General features: G+C 35.9%; 1 protein-coding gene and 1 long non-coding RNA gene across 5 annotated transcripts in view; one reads left to right on the top strand and one right to left on the bottom strand.

Moving 5' to 3' along the window:
• Positions 1 to 2,615: 2,615 nt before the first annotated feature.
• Positions 2,616 to 26,456, bottom strand: part of LOC136350322 (neurotrimin-like) — an 85,883-nt gene continuing 62,042 nt past the window's right edge. For 2 of the 4 annotated variants that reach the window (XM_066301879.1, XM_066301881.1), the window contains exons 6-11: positions 23,658 to 23,786; positions 21,973 to 22,122; positions 10,794 to 10,943; positions 10,671 to 10,736; positions 10,337 to 10,399; positions 2,616 to 6,596 (exon numbers count right to left, since the gene is read on the bottom strand). In XM_066301879.1, the coding sequence (XP_066157976.1) occupies positions 6,424 to 6,596; positions 10,337 to 10,399; positions 10,671 to 10,736; positions 10,794 to 10,943; positions 21,973 to 22,122; positions 23,658 to 23,786 (731 nt within the window). In that variant the 3' untranslated portion in view covers positions 2,616 to 6,423. The remainder of the gene's footprint in view (positions 6,597 to 10,336; positions 10,400 to 10,670; positions 10,737 to 10,793; positions 10,944 to 21,972; positions 22,123 to 23,657; positions 23,787 to 26,456) is intronic. The other 2 variants (XM_066301880.1, XM_066301883.1) reach the window with 2 other exon arrangements.
• LOC136350332 (uncharacterized) overlaps positions 25,014 to 26,456 on the top strand; it is a 98,583-nt gene continuing 97,140 nt past the window's right edge. Inside the window, exon 1 of the long non-coding RNA XR_010734134.1 lies at positions 25,014 to 25,074. This is a non-coding gene — a long non-coding RNA (uncharacterized lncRNA). The remainder of the gene's footprint in view (positions 25,075 to 26,456) is intronic.

The raw sequence follows: 26,456 nt of genomic DNA, 5'->3' as shown, positions 1-26,456 counted from the left end.
TCCAAAGTGGGATACTGACACATATATGCGACCCAAATGACCTACTTTTAAGTGACTAGATCAGAGGCGTACATCTCAGGAGTAATTCCACTTACGTGTTTCTCGTTATGTTGAATAAAGTTTTTCCGACAGTGATAAGAAGCTTTCATTAGTCAGATGGTTACATAGAGATCTCTTATAGGTGTCATAATTGTCTATCTGCATGGAAACATGGCGCAAACCGCATTCTCTAGCGGAACGTTAACATTAACAACGGCATGCACAAATATAACCATCATCGTCGAGTTGGAGTATTAGACACATTCCAACTTCCTTAATGGTATGCTGGCCAAGTTTAATGCGGGAAAAAATATATGGGTTACCATGATATATCTGGACCTGCAGGAAGTGGCTATTTTTCTCCAGCTCCGTATTCCTAGTGGCACTTGCATAGTTATAAAACATAAGAGGCATAGGTATATAAATTTAAAAATTGAATAAAAATGTTACTTGAACACATAGAACAAGGCTTTACTTTAATGGTTATCATATTTCTGGTTCCACCAGTTGTGAGTTACAGCTGCTAGGCGCTGAAAAATAATAGGATCATAAATTTCAAATTTCTTATCCTCCATTTAACAAAAAGTGTCAGTTCGCGGATAAAATTATCTATCTTTTATGGTTTATATATTACGATTTTACGGTTTAATAAATCCTGCTCAAATCGTATCATTAACACGTATTTCGATGTTTGCTTGTCGGCCTGTGGGCCCCGATTAAGTTCCTTGTGGCCGAAACGAATTGTTCCTCGGCGATGAATTACATTATTATCGTTGCAATTGGTCATCTTAAAACAGATCGCACTTATTTTTTGGGTACGACATTGAACCTCGAAATGATGTCCTTAAGGCCTCGGCACCTAAGTCCATTGAACGGAGAGCGTTAGTTCGCGGGTAAAACGATCTGTTTGTTACGGTTCATATATCACGATCGGTTGAGCAAATCCCTTTAAAGGCATTTTTGATGGTTTAAGTCGAAACGTGGCGAAACGGTCACAAAACGGGGGGCGGGGGGCTTCGCTTACCGCACCGTACGTTCCTTACGGCAATTTTGAAGATGAAGGACCCACTGGTCAGCCGTAGGAAAACGAGGTTGTGGAGATGTTTACCGTACGTTAACAAACATTCTGTTCACCCCCGCCTCATTGGCCGACATCAAATATGGCTAAACATTTACGTAAGTTCACCTGGCAGCGTGAAATCTAAGCTGGCTCCAAAAAACACAAAAACTAAGAGTTACTTTGAATCGGAACTCTAAAATTCTGAGCAGGATGCGAAGCTACAGTCCTATTTCATTTAAATTCGACTCGCACGAATAACCGTGATTAGGAATTTAGACAGGCCATATTGACTATTGCTTCAAAGATGGCACTACGGAAATTGCAGAGTATTGGAATAAGGGATTTACGTTAAATTAATGTTTATCCGTACCTAAACGCTTAGCGTTGGCTCAGTAAATCCAACATCAAAGGCCATGGTTAATCCACGGATGTATGAATTATAATATTTTGAAGGTTAATCAGCATTCGGTACAACTTTGGAATTGGCACGGTGGGATAACATCAACCTTCATTGTGCCATTGAGCAGGGGAATATTAACAAAAATGTTGAATTAAAAAATGAGCAGGTACGATTGGACATGCGTTATTGAACATGGGATGTGCGATAAATGTCGGTGTATTTTCTATCTAAATTAATGAACTTTTAAATATCTATTCAGCTCTGAAATCATTGTCGCATGGTAAATATGTATAAAATTAAAAGAAGGGTAGTTTTTGTATTTATTTCCTATTGATTTCCGATTGTCTATTTCAAAAATAGTTTTATAAGCAAATGCGAACTAAATGTGCTTTTAAGCCAAATTACGGAATATTGTTCGGTTGTGCTTCAAAAATTGGAAACACGTATTGGGCGTCAACATTTTATTCGGCCATCGAGTTTACATTAAAGTGTGACACAATGGCTCAGCCGCGCTAATTCCATCGGTCACATCGGTGACAGAAATCTGATACTTACAAGACCGCGCTGTCCAAATGTCGGACTAATTATTCAAGAAAAAAAATCGGAAATCTGTATTTCTATCGAGAGTTCTATCGAATTATATTTGACGCTAACGTGCATTCTGACCCGGAAACTTCCCTGCACAAAACTCTTTTAGATATTGATATATGCAGACGTAGTCCGTAAGTTTTGGCCCCGTAGGGAGAAATAATGGTCTGTGAAAATTCAAATAATGAGATATGCTACCGTGTGGTAGGCGGATTTGAAAAGGTACCGCATTCTGGAATGGAAAGCTTATAAAAATGATAATTGAGGTGTATTGTACCCGAGAAGAACGCTTTAGATTCTCATTCAGTCGAATTTTAGTTTAGCATTTCAGCGTTTTGTTCATCGTTAAAAAATTAAAACAATTAAACATTTTGCATTTATAAATGTTTTCAAACAAATTTGGATTACACTAACTTTAAATTGCAGTTTAAATATCTCACCTCTTTCCAATTAGAGGAGTTTACACCGATTTGATTTAGAACAAAAACTTTTAACATCGAAAATGTTGGGACGAAAAATAAAAAACAATTGAATTTACGAATATATCTATTTTTGGCATTGATCTTAATATGTATATATGTATATGTTTTAGGGCTAAAAGTTTATCGTTGAAAGTCGGCGCATATAATCACAATAATAAACTTAATAATTCTTATTCACAAACCGTTATCGTTACATTTACCTAATTAGGTGAAAATAATTTTCTCTGAGGTATTTCTAGTTGATATGGCGATACAATTTCTTTTACATTTAGGAGGCAGAAGCACAATTTAAACTTTCAGTCCTAAGATCTAACGGAATATTCTACACGATTTGAAAATCATTCAAATCGAACCATGCACGATAGGTTTAAATTATTGTTTCAGCATTTAATTATATGTACAGACATCCTTAAGCTTAACATTTACAGTAGGTATACACTTTGTACTTTTAATTTACACCTTAAAACCCTAAGCGTTGCCGTCGTTAATGATTCTTGCCGAACGGACAACGCTTCAGTAGCTTGTAATAGTCGACATGTTGCTATAAACTTAAGGTTATTTACAATATTTACAAAATTATGTATAAGTTCAGTCTCAGCTCGTCGATATGTTGCATATCAACAAAAATGTACTATGCGTACTGGTGTAAATTTTTCAGCTTATCGTGTGAAAACTGATACACGCACTCGCTGAATTCGAGAACGCACTCAACACTTCTGCAATCAACAATTATCTTTAACATCCAGGAGCGTCATGTGAATCAAAGTCGATAGAAAATTTCAGGGTAAAAGAAGAATTTCGTTGAAATGTGTGCTCTTATTGATTTACTACGTGAACTTTTTGATTCAAGGAAGAAATCTCTCGTTTGTGTCATATTACACGCACAAACGTAGTTTGTATAAAAAGAAGTATGTTCTCCGCACTAATAGGCATTTGCTTGAGTCAGGAGCGTATCCGAGTCGGGCTGTTTTAGTTTTATTGGCAATTTTATTTACTGGTGCATCGAGGCAGAATTTTTTAATAGCTATTGTGATTGGAAATGAAATCGGGTTGATTTTCGCATTCGATTAGACCACGAAGAGAACTCGGTTGAAACGTTGTGAAATTAAAATATCAAAAATATGGAAATCCTGGAAGCCACTGAATGTTCTAATTTAATCAAATGGCGAACACTTTGACGACCGATCAAAATACAATTGAAAATATTTTCGAGGCATTTGAGCGGTATCCCAATGGAATTACTTCCTGACGTTTCGGCCAGGACCGTCGCAGGTATTAATCAAGGCAATAAGGTGAAGGGCAAAATATGTATTTAATTGACTTTGTGCAAGCTATTAACCAGAGTCGACATTGCTGCGACTGTTTGGGCTCAGTGACACCAACATGTACTGGTTTTTTTAAATCGCTGATTTGACAATGGTTCACAGTGGGCCTTTAAAATGTTTTACGTTCATTACGAGCTTCCTGAATATCTCCTCGCTTGATTGTGGCCTTTCAGGATAGAGCTCCAGTAGATAATTCGGCGTGGCTAGAGATTTAATTTCTAAAATAAAATCGATACCATTAAAATAGGAGTCAACGTTGATATCTCAGAACCGAAACGCCGTCACCGAAAACGAAATGCACCGTTGGAGAGCTTGTAAAAAATTGAACAGATAGTGCTTTTTCAAATATAAAAGACATTTTTAAATCTGACAAAAGACGTTCTTTCAAAAATGTATGTTTACAAACTACTGGAAAAACCTAAAATACTTTTCGAACTGACTATTAAATTTCTTTCAACTTTTCCCATTTTGCCAATTTTTTTTCTCAGGTATATCATCTCTAGCTATCATCAATTCAAATTGGAGCATAGGATTTGTGTAAGAGGGAGAAGGAACGCACAAGGTTCAATATTTCCCCAGGAAACTTCAACAACGGAGTGGATGGGATCAGTCCAACAACGAAATGGGTGGGGTCAATCCAACAACGAAGTGGGTGGGGTCAATCCAACAACGAAGTGGGTGGGGTCAATCCAACAACGAAGTGGGTGGGGTCAATTCAACAACGTGTGGGTGGGGTCTATCCAACGACAGAGTGATTGGAATCAGTCCAACAACGAAGTGGGTGGAGTTAATCCAACAACGGGGTGGTAGGAGTCAGTCCAACAACAAAGTGGGTGGAGTTAGTTCAGCCGTCGCCTCTTCTTCGATATTTAAATTGGCATCGATTTCGCTACTTTCGCGGCAATTGAATTTTAAAAAAATATCAGAGCAAAAAGCAACAATCTAAACAAATGCGTGTTAAAATCGAAATTGCTTAGATACTTTACTTGCACTCGTTAATTTATTTAATTTCTACTATCACTTTGTTCGTCTCTAGACTACAATCAGTGTAGATGTCTCAGTCTTTGACTCATGAATACATCATGAACAAATATCAGCGAATTCAGGTCATCGTATTCATTAATAACTTAACTAATTCATGTTGTAATGGGAAAACGTAAAATAGTTTATAAATAAGTAAAAATTCGGAACTAATTTAATTCATCCCTTCAACTCATGTCCCTAAAAATTTTGAAACAGTGGGAGATCTGGCAACTAGATGAGAACTAGCTCCACCCACTTGTCTCTCTACCCACTTCGTTGATCTTTGTTAGAGGCATATTAAACCTCATGCGGTCCTTCTCCCCCTTGCATAATTCCTACATTCCGACATTCCTGATGACACGTGTCCTGTTGCACTGGACATTATCTGAGGCTTTTAATAGTGTGGACGAAACGTCAGGAAGCAATTCCATTGGACCTTGGCTTATATGCTCGAAAAAAAAAATTATACAACTGTTCCGACAATCAGTGCAATACAAAACGTGAGTGGTATTATAATTTAACAAAGCAGCTTCGTAGTTATTTGTCCAAACGACCGAACTAAATAATGGTCTGATGCCCTTGAAATAGAATGGATTCAGACTACATGCCTTTCCATTCCCAAATAATTCGCAGTGATAATAATAAACCGGCAAGCCCATCTTCAACGCTTATTAAATTTCTAATTATCTATGAAATTCCAAGTTGAAATGGTGTTATTCCTAAGGAATTTCGAAGAGAAGTACCTGTTAATTTCGAGTTTAAATCACGATTTAAATTCGCAGATTGCAATTTTGTGTTTATTATTTTCTTTTATGCCAGCGTCCATATTTAAAATTAAAATTTATGTTGATACTGTTTTACCTTGGAAAAAGCGCAACGATTCTCGTGATTTTGAGATGAAAAAGTTACTTGCACCAGTACACTATTTACAACCTCATTGTGGATTTTACAACGGTTTACTTACACAATTTACAGTTATATTGTCCAAAAAATCTAGAACTCTTTCACACAATCTATAGATAAAAATAGTACTCACGTGGTGAGCAGATGTATATCCAAGGGCGGTTTGTGTCGAAAACCATAGTATTTCCTGTGATATGATCATAATTATATTTTTTGTTATTCAGAATACACTTGTATATTCACATACATAAGTATATCTTTACACAATTGCACGCGTACTGTACCTACCATTATTACCAGCGTAGATCTTTAGAGCACCCTCAGTGATTTGAGGTAACGTTTATATCCCTAGAGTCAAGGGAATAAAATATATTGCAAACGTTTATTTAGCTAACTGAAGTTGTGTGAAAAAGCACTAAAACCCAACTAAAAAATGAAAAAGGAACTTAAATTTTCAAGCAAAGGTCGCACTCAACGTCCATTTACCATATTGCTGCTCTGCCAGAAACTACGTTTTGGCTCACTCACGCTATTCAAATTCTTAATCAGATAATTGTAGAAATCGTCTCAACCTAATCTATTAACCATCGCCAAAAGTTAGATTCAGCTTGCAACAAAATTAAGACTATAGGAACTTAGAATCACTATTAATTGTACATACGACATAAAGATTAGTATGGCGCAACACTTCGAACTCGCTGATCCTGTGACTGGAGGCTCTTTGATTGGGGGAGGACCATTCGAAGGAAGAGTGTATTCATTGTCATAACCATATTCTGAAACAACAGAAAACACAATACTTTGAACCATAAATTTTGATTATAATTATTTAAAAGCAATTTAGTGCACCGGGGGAGATTAAGCGAAAATCTATGATTTTTGGAGTAGGACTCAAAGGAGGGATATCAAAGTAATTTACTATTTTCCGAGGAGCAGAGAATTACCAATTAAAATGCGACAGTTTAATGACTACACTTACAGCACCAGTGACAAAGATATACAATAACGAGTGAAGCGAAAGTTTCATTAGTCGACATGAGATTTGGTGATATACAGGGTGATTCATGAACAATGGGTCAACCAAGAGATAGAATCGTTGCGCGTCGAATGATGACAATGGGAGAAAATATATCTTATTCAAAAGTTGATAGTTTTACATATACAGGACGTTGAAGTTTAAAATTTTTATTTATTTTTTTGGCCACTATTCTGAAAATATCTAGGTTAGATACGTGAAAATTTGTAAAGCTAGGTTTTTTATGATGACGAATAAGAGGCGTTGTGCAACTTCTGCGTTTATAATAGATTATTATACATTATGAAATTTAAACATTGTGCACGTTAAATAATTTTTTCTCGAAAACGGATCGAAATATCGAAACGAAACTCCATAATTGATGGAAAAATTATTGCTTTTTCACGCTTTGTATTTCATTTCATGTTACATATACAGGGTAAAAAGTTATTAAATGTAAATTCTGTAGAAGCGATCGAAAGTGGCGTCCCATATTACCAACGAGGAAATTGAAAAAAACGTACCTCGCTGTAAAAATAAAATTTTATATAAATTTTCAGGGATGTAATCTAAATATTTTTAACATAATTTTAAAGAAATTAATTATAATTCAAACTTTCAACGCTGCATATACACATACCCGAAACTATCAATTTTCGGATAATGCATATCTTTTCCAATCGTCACCATTTGACATGTAGTATCTCCAGCTTTTGGTTGCCCCGTAGTTAATGAAGCACCCTGTATGTAGAAGCCGAAATTCCTCAGAGAATTCGATGTTACTAAAGTGTACTTGATATCAATTGCCTCAACATTAGCTTTTCCGTTATGCTCTCTCCAGTTAATTCAGTTTCTCTGACTAATAAACACATCCATAAAAAAATACACATATATATACATATATATACATACATATATATAAATGTGTGTGTATATGATATACCCCACATTTTCTGTTTTTCCCGAAATTTCAATACTTATTTCTATCCTTAAAACCGTACAGCGAAAATCACAGAGATCATTAGTCTCTCGGCAACCAACGCATCTTTATTGCTTGTCTTCACTGACATTTCCAATACCCTTTCAGTTTATTTTCAGCATATAATTAAATTTCCCCTTTAAAAAGAAAGAGACTAGTTAAATTTTCCTGTGAACTGCATTTATTCAATTTTCAGCAAATGGAAATATAAAAACCCGCACAGTTCAGCTATTTAATATTTCAAAGGCTTATTTAAGCCATTGTAGGTTCCATCTGACATGGAATCAATTATGTGTCTAAATGCTTCTTGTTGCATATTAAAGCCGACTTGTATTAACAAAAGATTGAATGAGGAGCTTTGCTGGTTGCAGCAAAGATATGAAAGTATGGTTTTGGAAGTATCGAGATAATGAATAGCCTCATTCAAATTTTAAAGTCTCTGTGCATGCAGCGAAAATCTTTTAAGTATTAGAGGTTAAAACCGGGCACATCCGGAATCAAGTGTAAAGGGTAAGGATTTTCAGCATGTGACGTCACTGAAACTTCTGCATGTTCGCTGATAGCCACTTTATTAGATTTGAGAATTCATCTGTCTTGCTCTACTCCTTATGATGGAATTTTATTTCAAATTTTGATCATTTTACACCTATAGACCGTATATACTATAAAGTATCCCATGTTCGAAGCTAATCCTGTAAAACATTTCTATTGCTTCTTAGAGCGATTTCGAATATCACGATTTGAAGCCAATCGCCTGTTCCTTGTTTAAATATTTTCAGTGGAACTCGAATCCAGAAGTAGGGACATTTTCATATAAAACACATTTACGGCATTCCTGTTCTTATTTCTCTTAGTTGCGGAAAACATCAATACCGCTTTGCTACGTTTTGCTATTTTGAGAGAGAACGTGTTTGTTAGAACATGACGGGCTGAAAAATCCTTCGACTGAAAACATTTAAGTGGAGGTGGCGATATGTAACTTTCTGTTCAGAACATTTTGTATAAAAAATTGCGTCATTTTAACTTCGACAACGGCTAAATGATCCAGAAAACAATTAAAAGGTTAGCTTTAGTTCGGGGCAAGGAAGTCGCGTAAAATTATCTTTCAATGAGAAATAACGATGATATATTTGTATAATGATAAGAAGAGAACCGAAAGGAGAATACAATTATTTGTACAATTTACTCCCCGAGGAAAGGGAACGTCTTCTCAGCACATAATACCCTGCGGTTCAAATGTACGTTTATGTAAGTTCTAAGATAATATGGGAACTGGTTCTCGGGTTGTAGTCCTTTGTTTAGCGAAGATCAAAATTCCTCATAACTTTTTAGATGCATTTAGACGTTTCGGCACTGATATGTGTCTTCATCAGTATATCGCAACAAGGAGCGCAAATTAACGATAACAAGCATAAAAACTAATTAAAAACAAGCTGACAAGAGAATTGTACATTGCATCGTAGCTATAAGTAGTTTAACTTTCGTTACTTTACTTCTGCCTTTCTGTGCTTGTTATTATTGGTCGGAGCTTCTTGTTGCACTAATGAAGACGTCAATCAGCGTCGAAACGTCTTAACGTATTTGAAAAATTCAGAAGAATTTGGTTCCGCGTTACGCAAAAGACCACATCCGGGAGACTTCCCCTATTATCTTAAAGGCTTCAGTCAGTCGCAGCGTTTCCACGTAGCGAGGGCATATTGAGATAGTAAAATCTAATTAAATTTAATTTTTTTTTTTTTTTTTTTTTTTTTTTGAGCGCAGCTGGATAAATCACCGAATTTTATTTACGAAATATTTATATAACTTTAAAACAGGAGACAAAATAAAATTATTTGTTCGATTTACTTCCAACCGAAAGGGAATTTCCTCGCAGCCTAACTATCTAAATCTTCAAAGACGTATATTCAAATATTATGATTTCTACGTTACGTTCGAATCAATTGGCTGCCTTTATATCTGTTCCTTCTTTACTTGCTATTCCAGGCTGCAATTCAAATAGAGAACTAGACAAGATAATTTTCATATATAGGACACTTACTGCATCCGCAATCGCTGTTTTCGTTTTCCCTTGTCGCAGCAAACGTCTATAATTAGGCCTTTCATTAGAATTTTTTAATCATTTATATCCTGGGGTGGCAGCTTAGCTTTGGATGGTATTTCATTAAATTGTGTTTTTTACCTCAAAAATCGATTTAGTTTTGTCTGATCCAATACAAAATGGAGTTTAGCGGATTTAATGCAACTCGCCAGTATCGGCGGAATAATCTATATTATCCCGCCGATACTTTACCGATTTATATAGGAATAGGAAAAATAATTGTGCAAGATGCCTCGTGCATAAGAATTTTTCTATAAATACATAGGTACACTCCCTCCTCAGACTCTGCTTGTGAACGCAAATAACCCTCCTCGCAGTTTATTAGGTATAACTCTAATAAGCCAATAACTTAGTTCGAGATTTGGAACTAATAAAAAAACTTTTACGAAGGGGAGAATTTTTAACAAAAGGAAAACTCTCTGACCTGATGTCCTGGATTCGTCAAACTTGTTCTCGGAGTTAGTTTCCTCTCTTTGCACTGACGTACCTGCAGAGACATAATTCTTTTTCAATTGTCGAAGAAAACGAAATTTTATTGTGAAAATTTTGTCCCAACTTTCAACTTCCTTCCCGTAGTGCGAGGTGAATAAAAATCTTCGTTACTGTAATTCGGTTGCTACTTTAAATATTATTTTGCAGAGAATTCTTCAAGTCTTTTGCTTACGAGGTGCATTGTTGCATGTTGGAAAATTATTGTTTCTAATGTAAATGACAAAATTTTCCACCTTGTTTAGTTGCAGATCGACCGAACATAATACCTTTTTTAATTTGCGAAGAAGTGGCCTGATGCGTGATTATCCTAACCGTGGTAGGAGCTGGGATTTCTGAAATCAAAACGAACCATAAGTTACTTACTTAAGTGTTTAGACTAAGCACCTCACCTTCCAATTTGATGACGCCATCGGTTTCTCCTAGAGAGTTTTTGGCTACACATTTGTAGGATCCAAAGTCACTTTTGTTGACTTTCCGGATTTTGAGTTGCATATATTTCTTGTAACCGTTATCAGTGGAGACGGCTTCATATTTTTCACCTGAAACAAAGGATTGCCAGGTAAACAAATTGCAAAGTCTTCGAGTCACATGTGAAAAGTAGAGGTAATGTGAATGTTGTTTTTCCCTTGCGTTCGTTAAATAAAATATATACATAAGCTCATTATCATGTATAAAATATTGACAGGAAGTGCTTTTATCTTTGGAAGCATTCTCGACATCGAATTAAAAGTTGCGGAAGTTGCCCAAATGTCCATAGAGACTGTCCCATTAACAGAGGCCCTCTCAGAAACCAGAAATGATAGGACACCCGTACAAAAATTTTGTTAAGGAACATTATCAAGAAAAGCACTTTAAAAATATTTTCGATATTGCGGCGATACTCGAAACCACAAAAGCGACATCAAAGGGTTATGAAGATTCTTTCATACGGCCGATGACATTTGTTAATGGACCACCGCGGACAGTCCATATAAAACAATTAATAATCTATCGACTGTTATCATGAATGACGTAATTTGCTTTTAATTTTCTTTTTAAAATCCTTTAGGAGAATCGCATTTGCGTGTGCTGGCAAATGGCATTGATCTTTATTATTTTATTCAATCAATATTTGACCATCCTCCAAATGAGTCCACAGCAGGTATTCCTGGATTAGTAGTTTTAGTGCTCTCAGTTCGCCGCAGTTTGAAGCAGTAGCGACAGGAACCTACTGCATCACTATAGCATCAGTACAGTACTTTAGTGCTGCAAGTTATCTGAAGACTGCTCGGATCACAGCTGGAGCGTAGACAGTCAGTATTCTGAAATTGCCTTGTCACCTTCGGAACAATCTACTACACCACTGAATTTTTTAAAAATGGACACACGTGGTAGATCCAACTCTACATTGTGGCTTTAAACCCTCTAAGGGGTGCTGCAATGGTATCTGTAATAGCGTGTAAACTGAAATTCATGACACGCTGGAATCAGATTTCTTTTTAATCTTTTAAATTACAAACCAGCGTTACGCCCTACCCGTACAGTGAGGCTATGATAAATTCAACAAAGAAGTCATAGTTTTAACACCAAGCTGTCCTTAATCTCGAAATTAGTTCCATATTGATCTGACCAATAAAAGCTGCTCTTCTCGGGGTATTTTCACGACGGGTAGCCAATTTGATAAATAGTCTCATGGTATTAGCAACCCAGTTAAGTGGATCATAGCCTTTCTCCATTACGGGATTTTGCTTTTTTCCTAAATTTGTTGAATAAATAATTAAAAATCCATCATTCTAAGAGTTTTTTTGCGCAATGGACTCACATAATTTCAAACTTCACTTTTGAATTATTGATTGATAATTCGAATCCCAGATTCCAGTGTCGAATGGCACTGAATATTCAATGAACGGTGAAACCCGACAAACACAATAGTAACTATAATGATTATGCCAATTTTCAGCTTGCTTCAATTAAAACCTCGCTCCATGGGGTCGAGTTTTTAAAACCTACTAATATACATTAACAAATCCATTTAAGTTTCAGTCATAAAATAGGCCCAAATGGTTTCTATCTGTTTTAGCATTAGCATTATATTTTGTTTAAACAAATGGTAGCAATGAATTAGTAATTTTCATGCCACGCGATGTAAAAGTCCTGGATGGAAAAACGCCCTTTTATGTGCAAACTTCTCCAAATTAAAGATTGTGTAACGGGCCATGCTAAAAATTTCGCATCGCGGGATTTATTTCTCACCTTGTATGTCATTGTTTTTAATATACAGCAAATGCTCGATATTATAAACGTGCGATTATCAAAATATTGCGTTAATGAAACACAACATTTCTACTATAGGATCGTGCGGGACGTCCGGTAACATAAACAATGTATCTTTTTGATGACGTAAACAGTTCTTCGCAACACACAAAATAGAGTCGATGATAATGTGAAAAGCAAAAAATTCGCGTTCGTATAAAAATTTTAATATCTCAGTTGATTATGACTGGTCAAAAACCGCTTGAATGACTAGCCCCATATTTCTGTAATGGTTCCCCAAGTGCTTTGTTTTCCCGGTATGACAATGAATTTGTAATCACAAATGTTTCACATATTCGAAATTCAAAGACTACTTAATTTGTAGGTTAAAAAAAATCCTAAAAAAATCAGAAGCTTTCAATGAAAGCGTTGTTACTATTAGATAATGCACCAAGTCATCCTCAAGGGCAACAACTGAGAAGCTAGGATGAGTCAACTTTTTCCATGTACATACCGCCCAAAGTAACTCCATTAATTCAAACCATAGACCAGAACGTAATAAGACTCGTCAAACTATACGAAAATTTCTGCTCTCGTCTTTCTTATCAAAGTATACTGAAGGCACATCTGAGGCTTTGAAACAGATAACATTACGAGAAGCTGTTTTAATTTTGCATATGGCCTGGAATGCAGGTAATCAGCAAACTTTTAAAAAATATTGAAACAACCTCTCTTGTAGCGATTATCATGGTGACGATCATGTTCTCTTAACCGCAATCAGGGAACAATTGCGATCCAACGCTGATGTTCTTGTCAGTGCTCCATTGGACGTTCTTGATTTATTGAAAATAGTGAATCCCAACATTGTTTGCAATTCAGTTGATGTTAATTTATGGAATGAAGAGAAGCAGGCGAATGATGTTAATAAGGAGGAAGATATGGATAGTGAGGAGGACGAGGACGTTTTCATTGAAGCAAGATGTGTAATGATAGACGCGAAAGCTATACATGTTTTTAACCGAGCTTTCGATTGGACTTGAAAGAAAAGAGGTATCACACATGGTTTTTTTTGTTTTTCGTAAATTACGGACGCAGGTGTTGGAAGACAATTCTGAGCATAAATTTGCACAAACCAGAATTGCTCTGGTTAAAAAATACTTATCACTCTTAGAATATTCGTTTATTTTGTTATACATACATATGTATTAAATGTTTCTTTAATAAATAGCTTATCATTTAAACCACGTTTACTAATGTAAACATTTCGATTATGTGCGCCGCACTTGGTTTGAATTAGTTTACATTATAGAGCGTCTGGTTTAATTGATATGTTATCCGAACCGATGTGTTTATGGCTGATAAACACACGTCAGGTGGGACCATGGTCCAAGTTGCCTTTTTCGAAAAGGGGAAGTAACTTTTGGTTTTAATCCTGGTTTTATGTTCATTGTGTGACTATTCGACAATAAATTATGTGCAGCAGTTGGGTTTTGTAATTTAATTGAATATACACATCACAACGTGTGCGCGTTAATGCTGTTGGAGGTTTTTGATGGTCAGTGTCCAGTGAAAATTTGATTGAATATAGGATTATTCAATTCGCTTATCTGATATACCCTCATAGTGTTAGGGCACACACAGTTTTCCTGTTACCACATTTAAAGCTGGCAAATTTACGCAAATTCGTTATTTCAAACACTAATATCATTCGAATAGTGTAATATCCGCGCATGATAAATACCAATATTTGGTATATTTTATAATAAAACTGTACTTGACGCTTAAATAAAACATTTTCAAAAGCGCTTCGCTTTATTTACACGTATGTTCCCGAACTTAATGCGAGCTAACAAATTTCCCATGTTGTTCCTAAAAATATATGTAGGTCGCATATAGGAGCAATTTTGGAAATTAATTATTACGGTTCAGAACCTTCAAACTTTTTAATGTATTTAAGTTGTTCTTTAAGCTGCTTAAAACTTTTTACACTCGAAAGAAAAATCCTGAACACTTCGTAAAAACTGCAACACCCATTAATAATACGTTCTGAGCGAGCACTTTTTTAATTACCTTTTCTGGTGGAGTCGGTAATTCGTTTAAATAGCGCTAAAGTGGATAGATAAAATGTATTTACACACATGAGAAAGCTTGCGTAACTTGTATGCAAAGCTTACTTGTGTACAAGACCACCCACGGGGAATCGCCCACGCCCTGTTACACCATAATAAAAGTTTATTATTTCGAGAGAAAAAACGGAGCTATTTAACCCCGACGTCGGAATGATGGGCCGCACTTCTGTTGAGTTTACAGATTTAATTTCAAAATACTCCTAGTGATTTTAATAGTTATTTTAACATTTACAGACGCCCAATATTGACTTTTCTCATTCAACCCAATCCGGAGTAACCGAGGGTGTTACAACATGGCAGTTTTCCTGCTCGTCTCTTTATGTCAAAATCGGGGCGCAAAATACGCTTTTCTCTAATACAAATTACCAGAACTGAAACTTGCTGAAACCAACAAATTTTAAAAATAATTACAATATGTCTAAAAGTTTGCAGTGCTACAAAACGCGTTGCTTGGCAAAAACTTAAACATTCAGCTTAAATGACGGTGTCATCTAAGTTCCAATTAACTTTCCCAAAGCTCTGCACAACTTCTAAATGTTCGCTGAAAGATAAACTTGACTTTAAAACTTACATAACAAAATCTGGTTTGTAGGTAAAAAGATTTCTAGAGTTAGATTATTAGGTTTTTAGCTTTGAAGGAGGGTTATGCCCTTTTGATAAATCAATATGACCGCTTTAATAAGGTTTTATAGGGTAAGGAAATAATGAAATTATTAGTTTTACTCATATTACCTGAAGCACTTTGCTACAAATCGCATAAAATATAAATCGATATGTTTTATATTGGGTTGGCCATTATCTAGTTTTTGTACCTACCGGATACTTCGATTTTTCCGAATAAATCCAACGTGAAATGTCGGCTCATTAATTTATCGGGACCTTAAAACTGGGCAACGTATTTATTTACCCCTTAATAAAGCTTACGTCGAAGGAAACATTAACATATTTTCCATTAATTATTTATGTTTACTTGAACGTAAAATCAACAAAAATAAGGTAATTAAACCTAAGCACAGGTTAATCAATATAAAGAAAAAGGGGTGGAAATGCCGGCGGTATTATTACTCTTGAAACACCCTCTTTTGATGCCGCTTATTATTAATGCAAGAACGAACCTTTTGTAAATTGTACTTGACCCTGCCCCTGGGTTCGATTTTGTACTTTAAAATACACATGATTGATAGGCGAAAAGGCAAAACAATCACAAGCTCCTTTCCCTCAAAAGTTCGAATAGACCATAGAAAATTTTGCTGTTGACAATACAATGGGAAACACTCATTTGCTTCTAAAAAATATGGTTGGTCCCGTCCGACTGCAGGGTTGCTAGTGCACGTTTTGGCGGTAAATCCAGAGATGTAACGACTCCAGTTTTAAAAGAGCATTTCATTCCCTTCTTTAAAGAATAATGACTCGTAATGCAAATGAGATTGTACTGTTTCACTGTACACGCCCAATAGTGCCCCAGGGCCTGCGCCCCATGGCGTCCTAAAACCCCATTGCAATACTACGTCGTGGATAATTCGTCACTCTTTCAATTTTTCTCGCCCGTTTGAGGTTGCTATGTAGCGCTAAGCCTAGACACTCCATTTGCTGTTTGAAACTATGCAATTATCTTATCCCTGGCAAGAACTTTACTAAAAACGCTGACCCTAGCCCTGTTTACTTGATACAGTATTTTGTGACTCGAATTAACAAATCTATTTTTAATCCTTCAATTAACTTGAAGTGCTCTTGTATAATCTATTACAGTAGGAACAAAGTGAAAAGTTTTACTGCACTTCATGAAGTTAAATTCAGCTTATTGTCCCGACAAAAATGTTGAGAATCTGAAGTGGTTTATAAAATGCCAGCGAATTTATTTTTATTTAAGGCAAACAGAACCGCTCTGAGAATATTTTTTTCTGCAAATCGAGCAGAAACTACTCGCTTAAGGTTCAAAAAACAAATAATTGTTAGGGGAGAAGCAATAACCGTCCAATCGAAACTGTTTGGTATTATTATTTATTCAGCCAGGATTTTATTTCCTTATCGTGTACTGAAATATCTTATATAAATAAATACAGCTTTGGGTCGAAGTTTTGTTACCCAACGTAAACGGGAAACTTAGATTTCTGGTTCAAACTTTTTCGAATTTTATAGAAGTTCGTACATAATTTCACCGTCCGAATTTTCAATAAACGAAATGGCTGCAACTGCATTTCACAGTATCGCTCTGGTAGCTTCAGATTCATGACCTTAATAGGGAAAACATATTCGTTTCTAGATTCCATTAAAAGTAATCTCACAAATTTCAGCAACTAAGAAGGAACATCAGTCCATTGTCTTATCGTAATACATTAAAAAAGTTCCAGATCGAAAAAAAGTAAGTTTGGAAGCAAGTTCGTCTTGAAGCGAACGCTCGGAAGTTCTGCAAGCAACAGGGAACTTAATTGAAAGTTAGGTGACACTCGGTGCGAAAATGCAGCGAAATACAAAAGCGTCGCAGGACACATGTGAACTTAATTGCGTTAAGAGCTGACTGGGAAAGTGTTGTGCGCACGAGACTAGAATGGAATAGAATAGAATGATTTACTGCCCCCTAGCGTGCATCATCACTCAATGCCGGCTTTCCTCTCAATTTAATTGGTGTCTTTGATACTAATCTGCTGATGTTAATTGCAAAACTAAATAAGTATTCTTAATATACGATCCAGGAACGAAGTCAAAGAAAAAACTTGATTTATGGTAGAGCGAAAAAGCATTCATCAATCCTCCCAACTTTATTACATTTATGGACGAATTCTGCTCCAAAACGAAAATATCCTTTCCTCTGGTGGAAATCCAAGAGCGTCTTGGAATGAGCATTAAGAAGAGTTATGCAAGCCACAAGCTAGGTGACACCGTCAGTGCGAAAATGCGGCTAAACTTAAGTCGTCGCATGATAAACGAGAACTTAATTAAACTGAGAGTAATGCCGGGAAAAGATTATGGATGCGGCATTATTCCACATCGATTTAGTAGAGATGCACTCTATTAAAATTCAATCGGGATGATGTATCAGGATCATTTTGCAAGTGAGAACCTAATCATTAGGTGTCGCCGATACTGTCACTTGAGGAGAATAAATTGTCGATTCAATTTCCAACATTAGGGAAAAGCAATAAAGCTAATAGATAATGTTTTGCAACCAACGTGAAACGTGCAATAAAGAAGTAGATTACTTACTCTCTAAACGTTCTACACAGAAGCCAAACATAAATAGTCTAACGTTCGATTCTACAAATATAAATGACAACATATAATCTGCAGGATTCGTATCGGGGAATCTGGGAGGCCACGCGTGAGATCTTGCTTTTCCTCCCTAACGGTTACGGCCGGTTGACCAGAAATTGACGCACAACTAAATGGAACTGTGGTGGTGCACTATCGTGCACGAACCACGTTTTGTGTTTAAATTTTTTGAATGTTCAGAAAGATCGCTTTCCAACAACTTTCAACAACGAAGAACCGAAGAATGCGTTCTCCAATAAGGTAATCACCGATAATTCTAATTCAGTTTTGAGAGAAAATTGTTCTCGATGATGGTTTCGTATGAGAGCATGCGGGTTCTCTATAACCGAAAAAGGTACTCCAAGTTTATCTGTGAAAAGCGCATTACTTAGGAAATCCGAGGCTGATGCTGAGGACGTAACCAAATGCAAAAATCCACTCTGAGGAGGAAATTCCTAGGTAATATAGCCTACAAATGGTGTACATGACAAAGATGAAGTTGCTGAGCTTTCAAAATTCATCAGCAATTTTCTTGTATTAATTTAAGGTTTTTATCCGGTTTTATTTATGACCGCTTCTTCAATCTTAACTTTTTCAACTGCTGCAGGGTTTCTTGGGACATGTGTCGCCCTTTTGAAACTGCCATATTCACAAAGTCTCGAAAGAATATTAATCGAAGTTTGGACATTTGGAGACACTCGGTCGAGAAATCGGCACTTGCTTCAGTCGTTTTGCAGTTTGAGCATTAGCGCGACAAAATGCATGTCTGCCACTCCTACATTGGAATATTGGACTGATTTAAACGCAACCCACAGTTTATTGCTCGAAAACCCATACAATTTTTTTCGTACACATAAAATTCAGGTTTCAACAGACACTGTTAGGTTTTTAAAATCCACCATCAATAAATTTTATGATTTTGCTGTCGTGGAACCATGGAAACATGCGTATCGTTTTCCAAGGGCCTGCTCTGCTTCCATGGTTTTCTCTTGCATTCCCGCTTTAGAGGTAAATGAAAGAGTCCATTTTGTTATTTTAATAATGGAAGTCGAAAGTTCAAGCTCAAACAACTTTTAGTGAGGAAGGCCAAAAGCGCAATTTATCGGTAAAAATGAAAGGAGAATAAGTTTTTTCGTTCAAAAATAGCTATTTAAATTCAGGTGTATCGCAGCATGCTGTGCCCTCTACCACCAACCAGAAAACTGAATAAATGTTTAAGTTATGTAAAATTAAAATGCGGTATGCCGAATGAAAATGCCGATGAAAAATTCATCAGAATGCCGCTTTATCGTCCAAAAATATAATCAAAAACTCAGTTACAATTTTAATTAGGATGCCCCGTATATCAAAACAACCCTTGCGAACCAGTATTAATATAAACGTTTTATCTTAAAATTCCTCTAAGGTTCATCAAGCAAAGTTTCTCTGCACACCCAAGTAACACCCTGTATAAAACCATTCCAAGGGGAAATATTATCGATGCTAGATCCATTTTGAAAGGTGCAGACTATTGAAGTTCAATCTTTCGAATGCTTCAAAAGTTTTTATCCAGACGAGACAACTGACATGTACAAACTGATTTTTTGATCAAATTCTTCTTCTGATGAAATGCCCATTACCTCATTTGCTGAAATACAAAATCTCTATATCTTTGCTTAGAAAAAATCAAAATAAAATACCACGGGCTGCAGCAAGTCTTTTTCCGGGATTTACTCTCAATTTAATTAAATTCCCATTTGTCATGCGATGCCTTGCATTTCGCCGCATATTTGCACTGACGGTGTCACCTAACTTGCAATTAAGTTCCCTGCGGCTTGTACAACTTCTAAATACTCGTTACAAAACAAAATTAGCTCGGGAACTTAGATGGAATTTATTCTTCTAACTTCTAATGGTGGATCTAGTCTGATGGATAGACATTAAATGCTGGTTCGTGACTGGCGTTTTGTATTAACTTTGCTTTGTCCTTTTGAACAGATTCAGGGAAAGAAGTTGGACTACACAGATGCAGCAGCTAATCAATATGCATATGCACAGACCAGTGTAATGTTTTAATAAAAGTTAAGAGTTCATTCTAGGAACAAACTGCTTAATACAGGTTTTGTTAGCAATTTAATTAAGTTCACGTTTATCAAGCAACGGCTCCCACTTTCCTCATATATATACTCCTAAGCGAGGTATAACTTATAGTTAAGATTTTTCAACCTCCTTTTTAACTAAAGCTAGTTCACGCGCGTAAATATTAATTTAGGGTCTTGCACATGACATCTTTCTCTTGCATATTATATGAAGCCTGTACTTCATATTTTACATTTACACAACAATACATTTTAGTACTGTTTTGGCATACACAGAGATGATATAAGTGCTTGAAGGTAGCTTTACTTCAAATTTGGGCGTTTGTAAGGTGATTTTAGAACTGGATTTGTACGACAAAAAAGACGTCCACTGCCGCCTGAGTGAGATCTGTATCACATTACCAACGTGTGTTGATTTAAAGTGAGGACATTTACTTAACTCTGGAATCCATAAATTCTCCCAACAATTTATAATGTTGTTTTATGGCGCTTATATGTGCACCTACTTAGATAAGGGAAATCAAATAGTTGACCCAAAACCTCGTTAATCATATTGAACAAACTTCTCAACCCCAAGGGGTAGGTAATACACGAATTCTTTATACAATGAATGTTGATTTACTTTGTGTGCATTCTGCAGGTAAGTACTTTGTTGGCGTTTCATGGTTCGAATTAATAGCTTACAAGACTTCGATAGTGGGCATGAAAGGATTTTTCATAATTTTTTTTGCTATGAAGTTAATGCAGCTTTGCCGATCGGGCACCCGATATCCTCTTTTCGAGCGCAATTTCCGAAAATAGTGGAATGTGGGCGGGTGCAGCAAAAAACTTGTTTGTAAGGAGGACTTTTATTAATTTCGCTAACAACATCAACAAAGACGGAACAAATATTATACAATAAAACAAAACAAATTACGTCATATTTATCGCATGACTTGCTGTGTATTTAACCGTCATATCAAAAGCTGACACTAAAATGGAAATCCCTAAACATCACAAAATCCCCGAAAAATAAAGTTTAAATTGTTATCGAATTTGTTTCAACTTTTTCATGCTTGCTCTATAAAATAAACATCGCCCTGCCATAAAACGGCATTTACCGTTTTTAATTACGTAATTGTACACCTCGGTGCTCGTGAAGGTAGCGGCTCCCTTAAAACTGGAAATTATTGAATCTTGGGGAAGCTTCCTTAGATGTGGATAAACAAGAAGAATAAACAGACAATGTCAAGATGGAAACCCTATTAAAATACTATTTACTCTTCGAGTAATGTTGCACATCGCAGCTACTCCCTCATAACGTTTCCAAGGGTTATTAGAGTAGTAAAAAAGGTGACAACTCGCGCGCAATATTATAATGCAATTTTACTGTTGAAGGGCTTTTTATTTAAAGCGGTCGTGAGTAAGGGTATAAATTTCGCAGCAAGCAGGCAAATAACATGTCCAAAGTGAACAATCTATGCGGGAAGTTTTTTTTTGTATTTAATTAATTAACTACAGCATAATACACTCTCCAGTGGCATGATTAATAGCATTGCTGATTTATGTATTTCACACGTTGATTAATAGCTTTCGGGTATATCGCGAGAACGTGTTCACTGGCTCTATCGAAAATACTTAAGTTTTCTTGTTATTTTTGTTGGCGAGCAAGTACTCTTTTTAATTAAACTTTTATTAACTAAAACCACTTCATTACAGCAACGCAAGTTACTTCAGCTGCCTTCTCATACAATGACAAATTGACGGAATTGAGTGAACCCCCAAAAAATACTGATAAAACCAGAGTTGTTATAACAGCTTTGTAACCTCAAAGGACAAATAAGTACACTCGAGCTACCTGGGTCAATACTCTTATTTAACGAGCAACAGAAGCACAATACCTGAGATACTACCTGAGATAATCATGTCTCCTCGTTCGGTCGTCCAGTAATTGATCGAAGTAGGAAATGCTTCAGTTTTGCACTTTAAAGTGACGTCCTGGCCCACATAAGCACCCTCCAGTTGGTTTTCAATGGACAACATCGGAGGAACTGTAAAAGGACACAACATGTGTAGCTTTTCAGGGAATAGAAATGCAAACTGAATGCGTTTAGAATAACCAAACTTTATTTAGTCAAGGCATGCTTTCATTATTGGAATCATTATTTCCTCTTCACCGGTGAACTATATAATGAATAATTTATTTCCTAACTATTATCTATCACGAGACGTAAAAGCGAAACTGAATTAAAGTTAGTAACAACTATCGCGGCCTTGGTTAATTATTAATTTAATTACGCAAAACTTTAGAGCCTAAATGTAGATTACCACATTATTAAAAAAAAAGCTCTAGGCGATAACCATAAATGTAATACGAAGCTAATTTATAGTAGGAAGGTAGTAATTTCTCGTTACTTTGCACTATTCTACTTCTTGTCAAGGAATAATGAATATTCATAATGGCGAGGTCTATGATACACACTTATTAATTAAAGAAAACATACATGTTTCTACTGCGATCAAATGAATTGCAGTTTCATATTAACAATAAAATTCGATTAGATGTTAGTGAGGAACAAATATTACTTATATACCAGATGTTCAAAATAAGTGAGCATGGGAATCTCGCGAAAGATACATATTCGGTTACGTGGGAGAGAAGTTGTGCTTTTAAGAGAGCAGTTTTATGGTGAAAACGGATTTACTAAATTATTTATTTTATCCTTATTTTGAACACTGTGTATATTAACAAATCCAGTACAGTTTCCCCAATGTCTGGCCTCTAAAAGCTCGGAACTCCGCATTGGCATGTGTAACATATCGCATTACCACAATTTATATTAATTGCATATTAAATATTGTTAAATATTACTTGATGGTTATCAACTAATTGGCCGAATAATGAGAAACAAGTTAATTGAACGGAATATAAAATATGAAATTAATTTCGCCAAACGAAAGCAGTAAAAAATGTTATTATTTCAAGTGATAAAAATGGAATGTGGTCCGAAAACAGATCAGAAATACCCGATAGTCCCTAAACCCACCCTACACTAATCCATCAATTCGAGACGAAGGGTGGAAAATCTTAGCCAGATATCTCGACAGATATACATCGTGTTAAATGTATGAGTTGTTTGGGATCCCAGTAAAAGCCAATTTAATATTAGAAACCCCGGTAGTGAGAGGGATGTTCGGGGTTAGATTTGCTTTATCTGAAATTACATTCGCGATTTTCACTTTCAGATACCCGGCTTTTGCGTTTTTGTTGCGCAAACAATTTTCCGACTTATTGCACAGTCAATTAAGCGGTTTACAGTTCATAGGGAGATGAATGCAATGTGACGTGATGACTCATCCTATTCAAAATGGTTAGGATGGGGAGAAAATAAATATCTTCTTGCCGTTGTCATTCAGGAATTTTTTGATGACACATTTATATATATACACACACACACACACACATATATATATATGTATCTATATATATATTTGTGTGTGTGTGTGTGTGTGTGTAAAAGAGAAGTTAGGGGTATTGCGGATTTTCCCCTTAAACAAGGAAGACATTAAGTAAACATTAACTTACATTGTACTTTCAATTGGACCCTCTTGCTTATTGATGGGGGAACTCCGTTCGAGGCGATACAGAGATACACCCCCATGTGCAACCGGCTCACTTTCGTTATGAACAAAATTTCTCCATCTACAACGTTCACTGAAACAGAAATAAATAATGTTATTATCCTGATCCTTTTTAGGGGATGCTGAATTACGAGGCCGAATAGTATTGGACTGGGGAAAATTGATATCTTTGTTATCTAGAAGCTAAACATGTATAAGGAAAATATAGATACAATTATGGCGTCACTGCATCAATGAATAGGTAAGCATGACACATAATGATCGAGTCCTCGTAGGTGGCGGAGAGTCAGCGCAAGTTCGATTCTATTTATGGTTGGTCATATGGTAAACTCATTAACTCTAAAAATATATGCTCCTATATACCCCGTGAGTATTGATTCAGATTTTATAAAATTTAAATTATTCGGGTTTATTTGCGATTATAAAATTGTTTTAAAACTTAGAACAACATATGGGAGAAGTTGCAATTACTCGTAATTCCGTATGCAAAAACAAAACCTGAACTAAATTCTCAGCCAGAGACTTGCATTATAGTCTACGTTTATGCCAGCAGACAACCATGATCCTGGCAAAGTAAACAGTGCAGTATATTACTCTGAAATATTCTCCGGTGAAAGTTAATGTAAACTGATGAAAATAGAAACTTTTGGTAGATATCTGTGATGTTTCAAAATATGCTATTGATTACCGTAAAACGTTAGAATCGTATCAGTTTTGAAATTTGCCCGCACATAGCCTTTTTGACTAGAAGTGACCATGCTTTCCTGAATGTTTGACGGAATGTGGCTATTGTACCGGATAGGTATCAAATATGAAATTATGTTTCAACATTTTCAATAGCTACGAGAATAGTTTCAGAAGTGTCCGACCGGACATATAAAGAGCGATTTGTTTTGTAAAAAATTTACCTATGTTACAAAAAAAAGAAAGTCGCGTTTCGTCAAGACAACGCAGTAGTCGACACTTCCGTTATCGCAATGGCCACAATTCATCAATTTGGTTTTGAATTTTTCCTCACCCATCTTGCTCGCCAGATTTAGCCCCCTCAGATTATTTTCTATTTCCAAACTTGAAAAAATAGCGCGATGGAAAGAGATTTGCCAGTAATAAAAAGTTGGAGTGTAAAGTTGATGTCTATTTCAAAAAATTCCAAGTTTCTTATTATGAATAAGGTATAGAAGTCATTGCACATCGCTGGAAAAAGTGGGTCAGTCTCAAAGAAAACTATGTTAAGAAATGATGTAATATTTTTCATTTTTTTTTCTTTAAGCGTTAAGTCGGGTGCTTCCGAGACTACCTTTGTATAACTAAGTATTTTGGAGGCGTCGCCGATATGTTCTCTTATTTGATCACCAGGTACAGTAAGTATCACTCGTTGAAAAGTAACACGAAAGTCACTTAGGGCCCGAGTAAGACGTTATTGCTTTAATTTTTATTGATTGTAATTTGTAACGTTTTACGTAGAAGTACTGTGAATACGAAAGAAAAAAAACTACAAGCAAATCTGCTTTGCAGCTTTTTTATTGATTTTAGTAAGAGATAGGGCAGGAAAGAATTTAAGAAAGAAACAAATAGAAACAACTTTTTCTAGACCCCTACCGACATTGAACCAGACTGATTATTTCGATGAGAAGAGTGCTTACAAGAATTACCTCTCAAGCGCTACACCTAGAGCTTAATTGAATAAAAGATTTATTTTCTGCAAGAAATACTTTTCATTTCAAACTTTTCGCACGCGAGAATACAATGGATATGAAGGAAGTAAAAATTACAAAATGGAAATTTGCAAGCAAGCCCGCTTTGCGGTTATTCCATTGATTTATATTTATACGGATGGTTAATTATGTATGTAGACAAACTGTAAAGCCACATACAGACCTGGATACATTCGGTGGAAACATTGGTGGCCGATTTTATCTTTTTTTGTCTACATTGGATCGGCCGATTTCCAGCCGACTCAGCAGCAATATCGGGTGGCGTTTTGTGAAAAGAATCGTCGGCAAATTGACGATTGTATCCGATTTTACACGGTAAGTACCTTCTGATCTAGAATACGTCGCTTTTAGTTTATACAATATCTTGTTAGCTTAAGTTGTCGCATGATAGATGACATACAATCGACTGACAATTTTTCCACTGATTTCACATAATTACACATTGTTGGACGTGTCATTAGATGTTGCCTATGATAACGATCCTTCGGGTTACTTATTCGAATTTCTTCATGTCTCGATGACTTCTTCAAATCTAGGCACGCAACTAACTTTAGTGAATAAAATAGCAAAATAATCAAAACATAAAAATGTTAACGACCTAATAATTTACGATGCTGTTTCAGACAGTTAAACGGAACAGATGTAGTGTTCCCTAGTAAACACTATTCCAGAAGTTGGAATGGTGGTTGGCTTTGAAAGTTAATTTAGCTTAAGCGGCTTTAAAATAAAAGCTTACAGTCCTTTTGCATTTAAACTTTCCGATCCCCTGTTCAGACTTAATGCCATAATACTGTCTCTTCATAGCGCAATATGGAATAAATCGGAAATTTATTTTAGAGTTCTGCGTTAAAATATGTCAGTTTATAAGTCGACTAGTAGTGTCTCAAAATGAGGTGACCGACAATGGAAAGAGCTATTTTCTTTTTGCTTCCTAACACAAGTTATTCAGGATATAGTGTGTTTGGTCAAATTAGAGCATGTTAGTGCACGTCTACCCAATATCTAAAGTGAACTAACCCGAACTAACC

The sequence above is a fragment of the Euwallacea fornicatus genome, chromosome 3 (assembly GCF_040115645.1).
Source record: "Euwallacea fornicatus isolate EFF26 chromosome 3, ASM4011564v1, whole genome shotgun sequence".
Classification (NCBI taxonomy): Eukaryota; Metazoa; Arthropoda; class Insecta; order Coleoptera; family Curculionidae; genus Euwallacea; species Euwallacea fornicatus.
The sequence above is the reverse complement of the archived record's forward strand: the minus strand, read 5'-3'. Positions and strand labels throughout refer to the sequence as shown.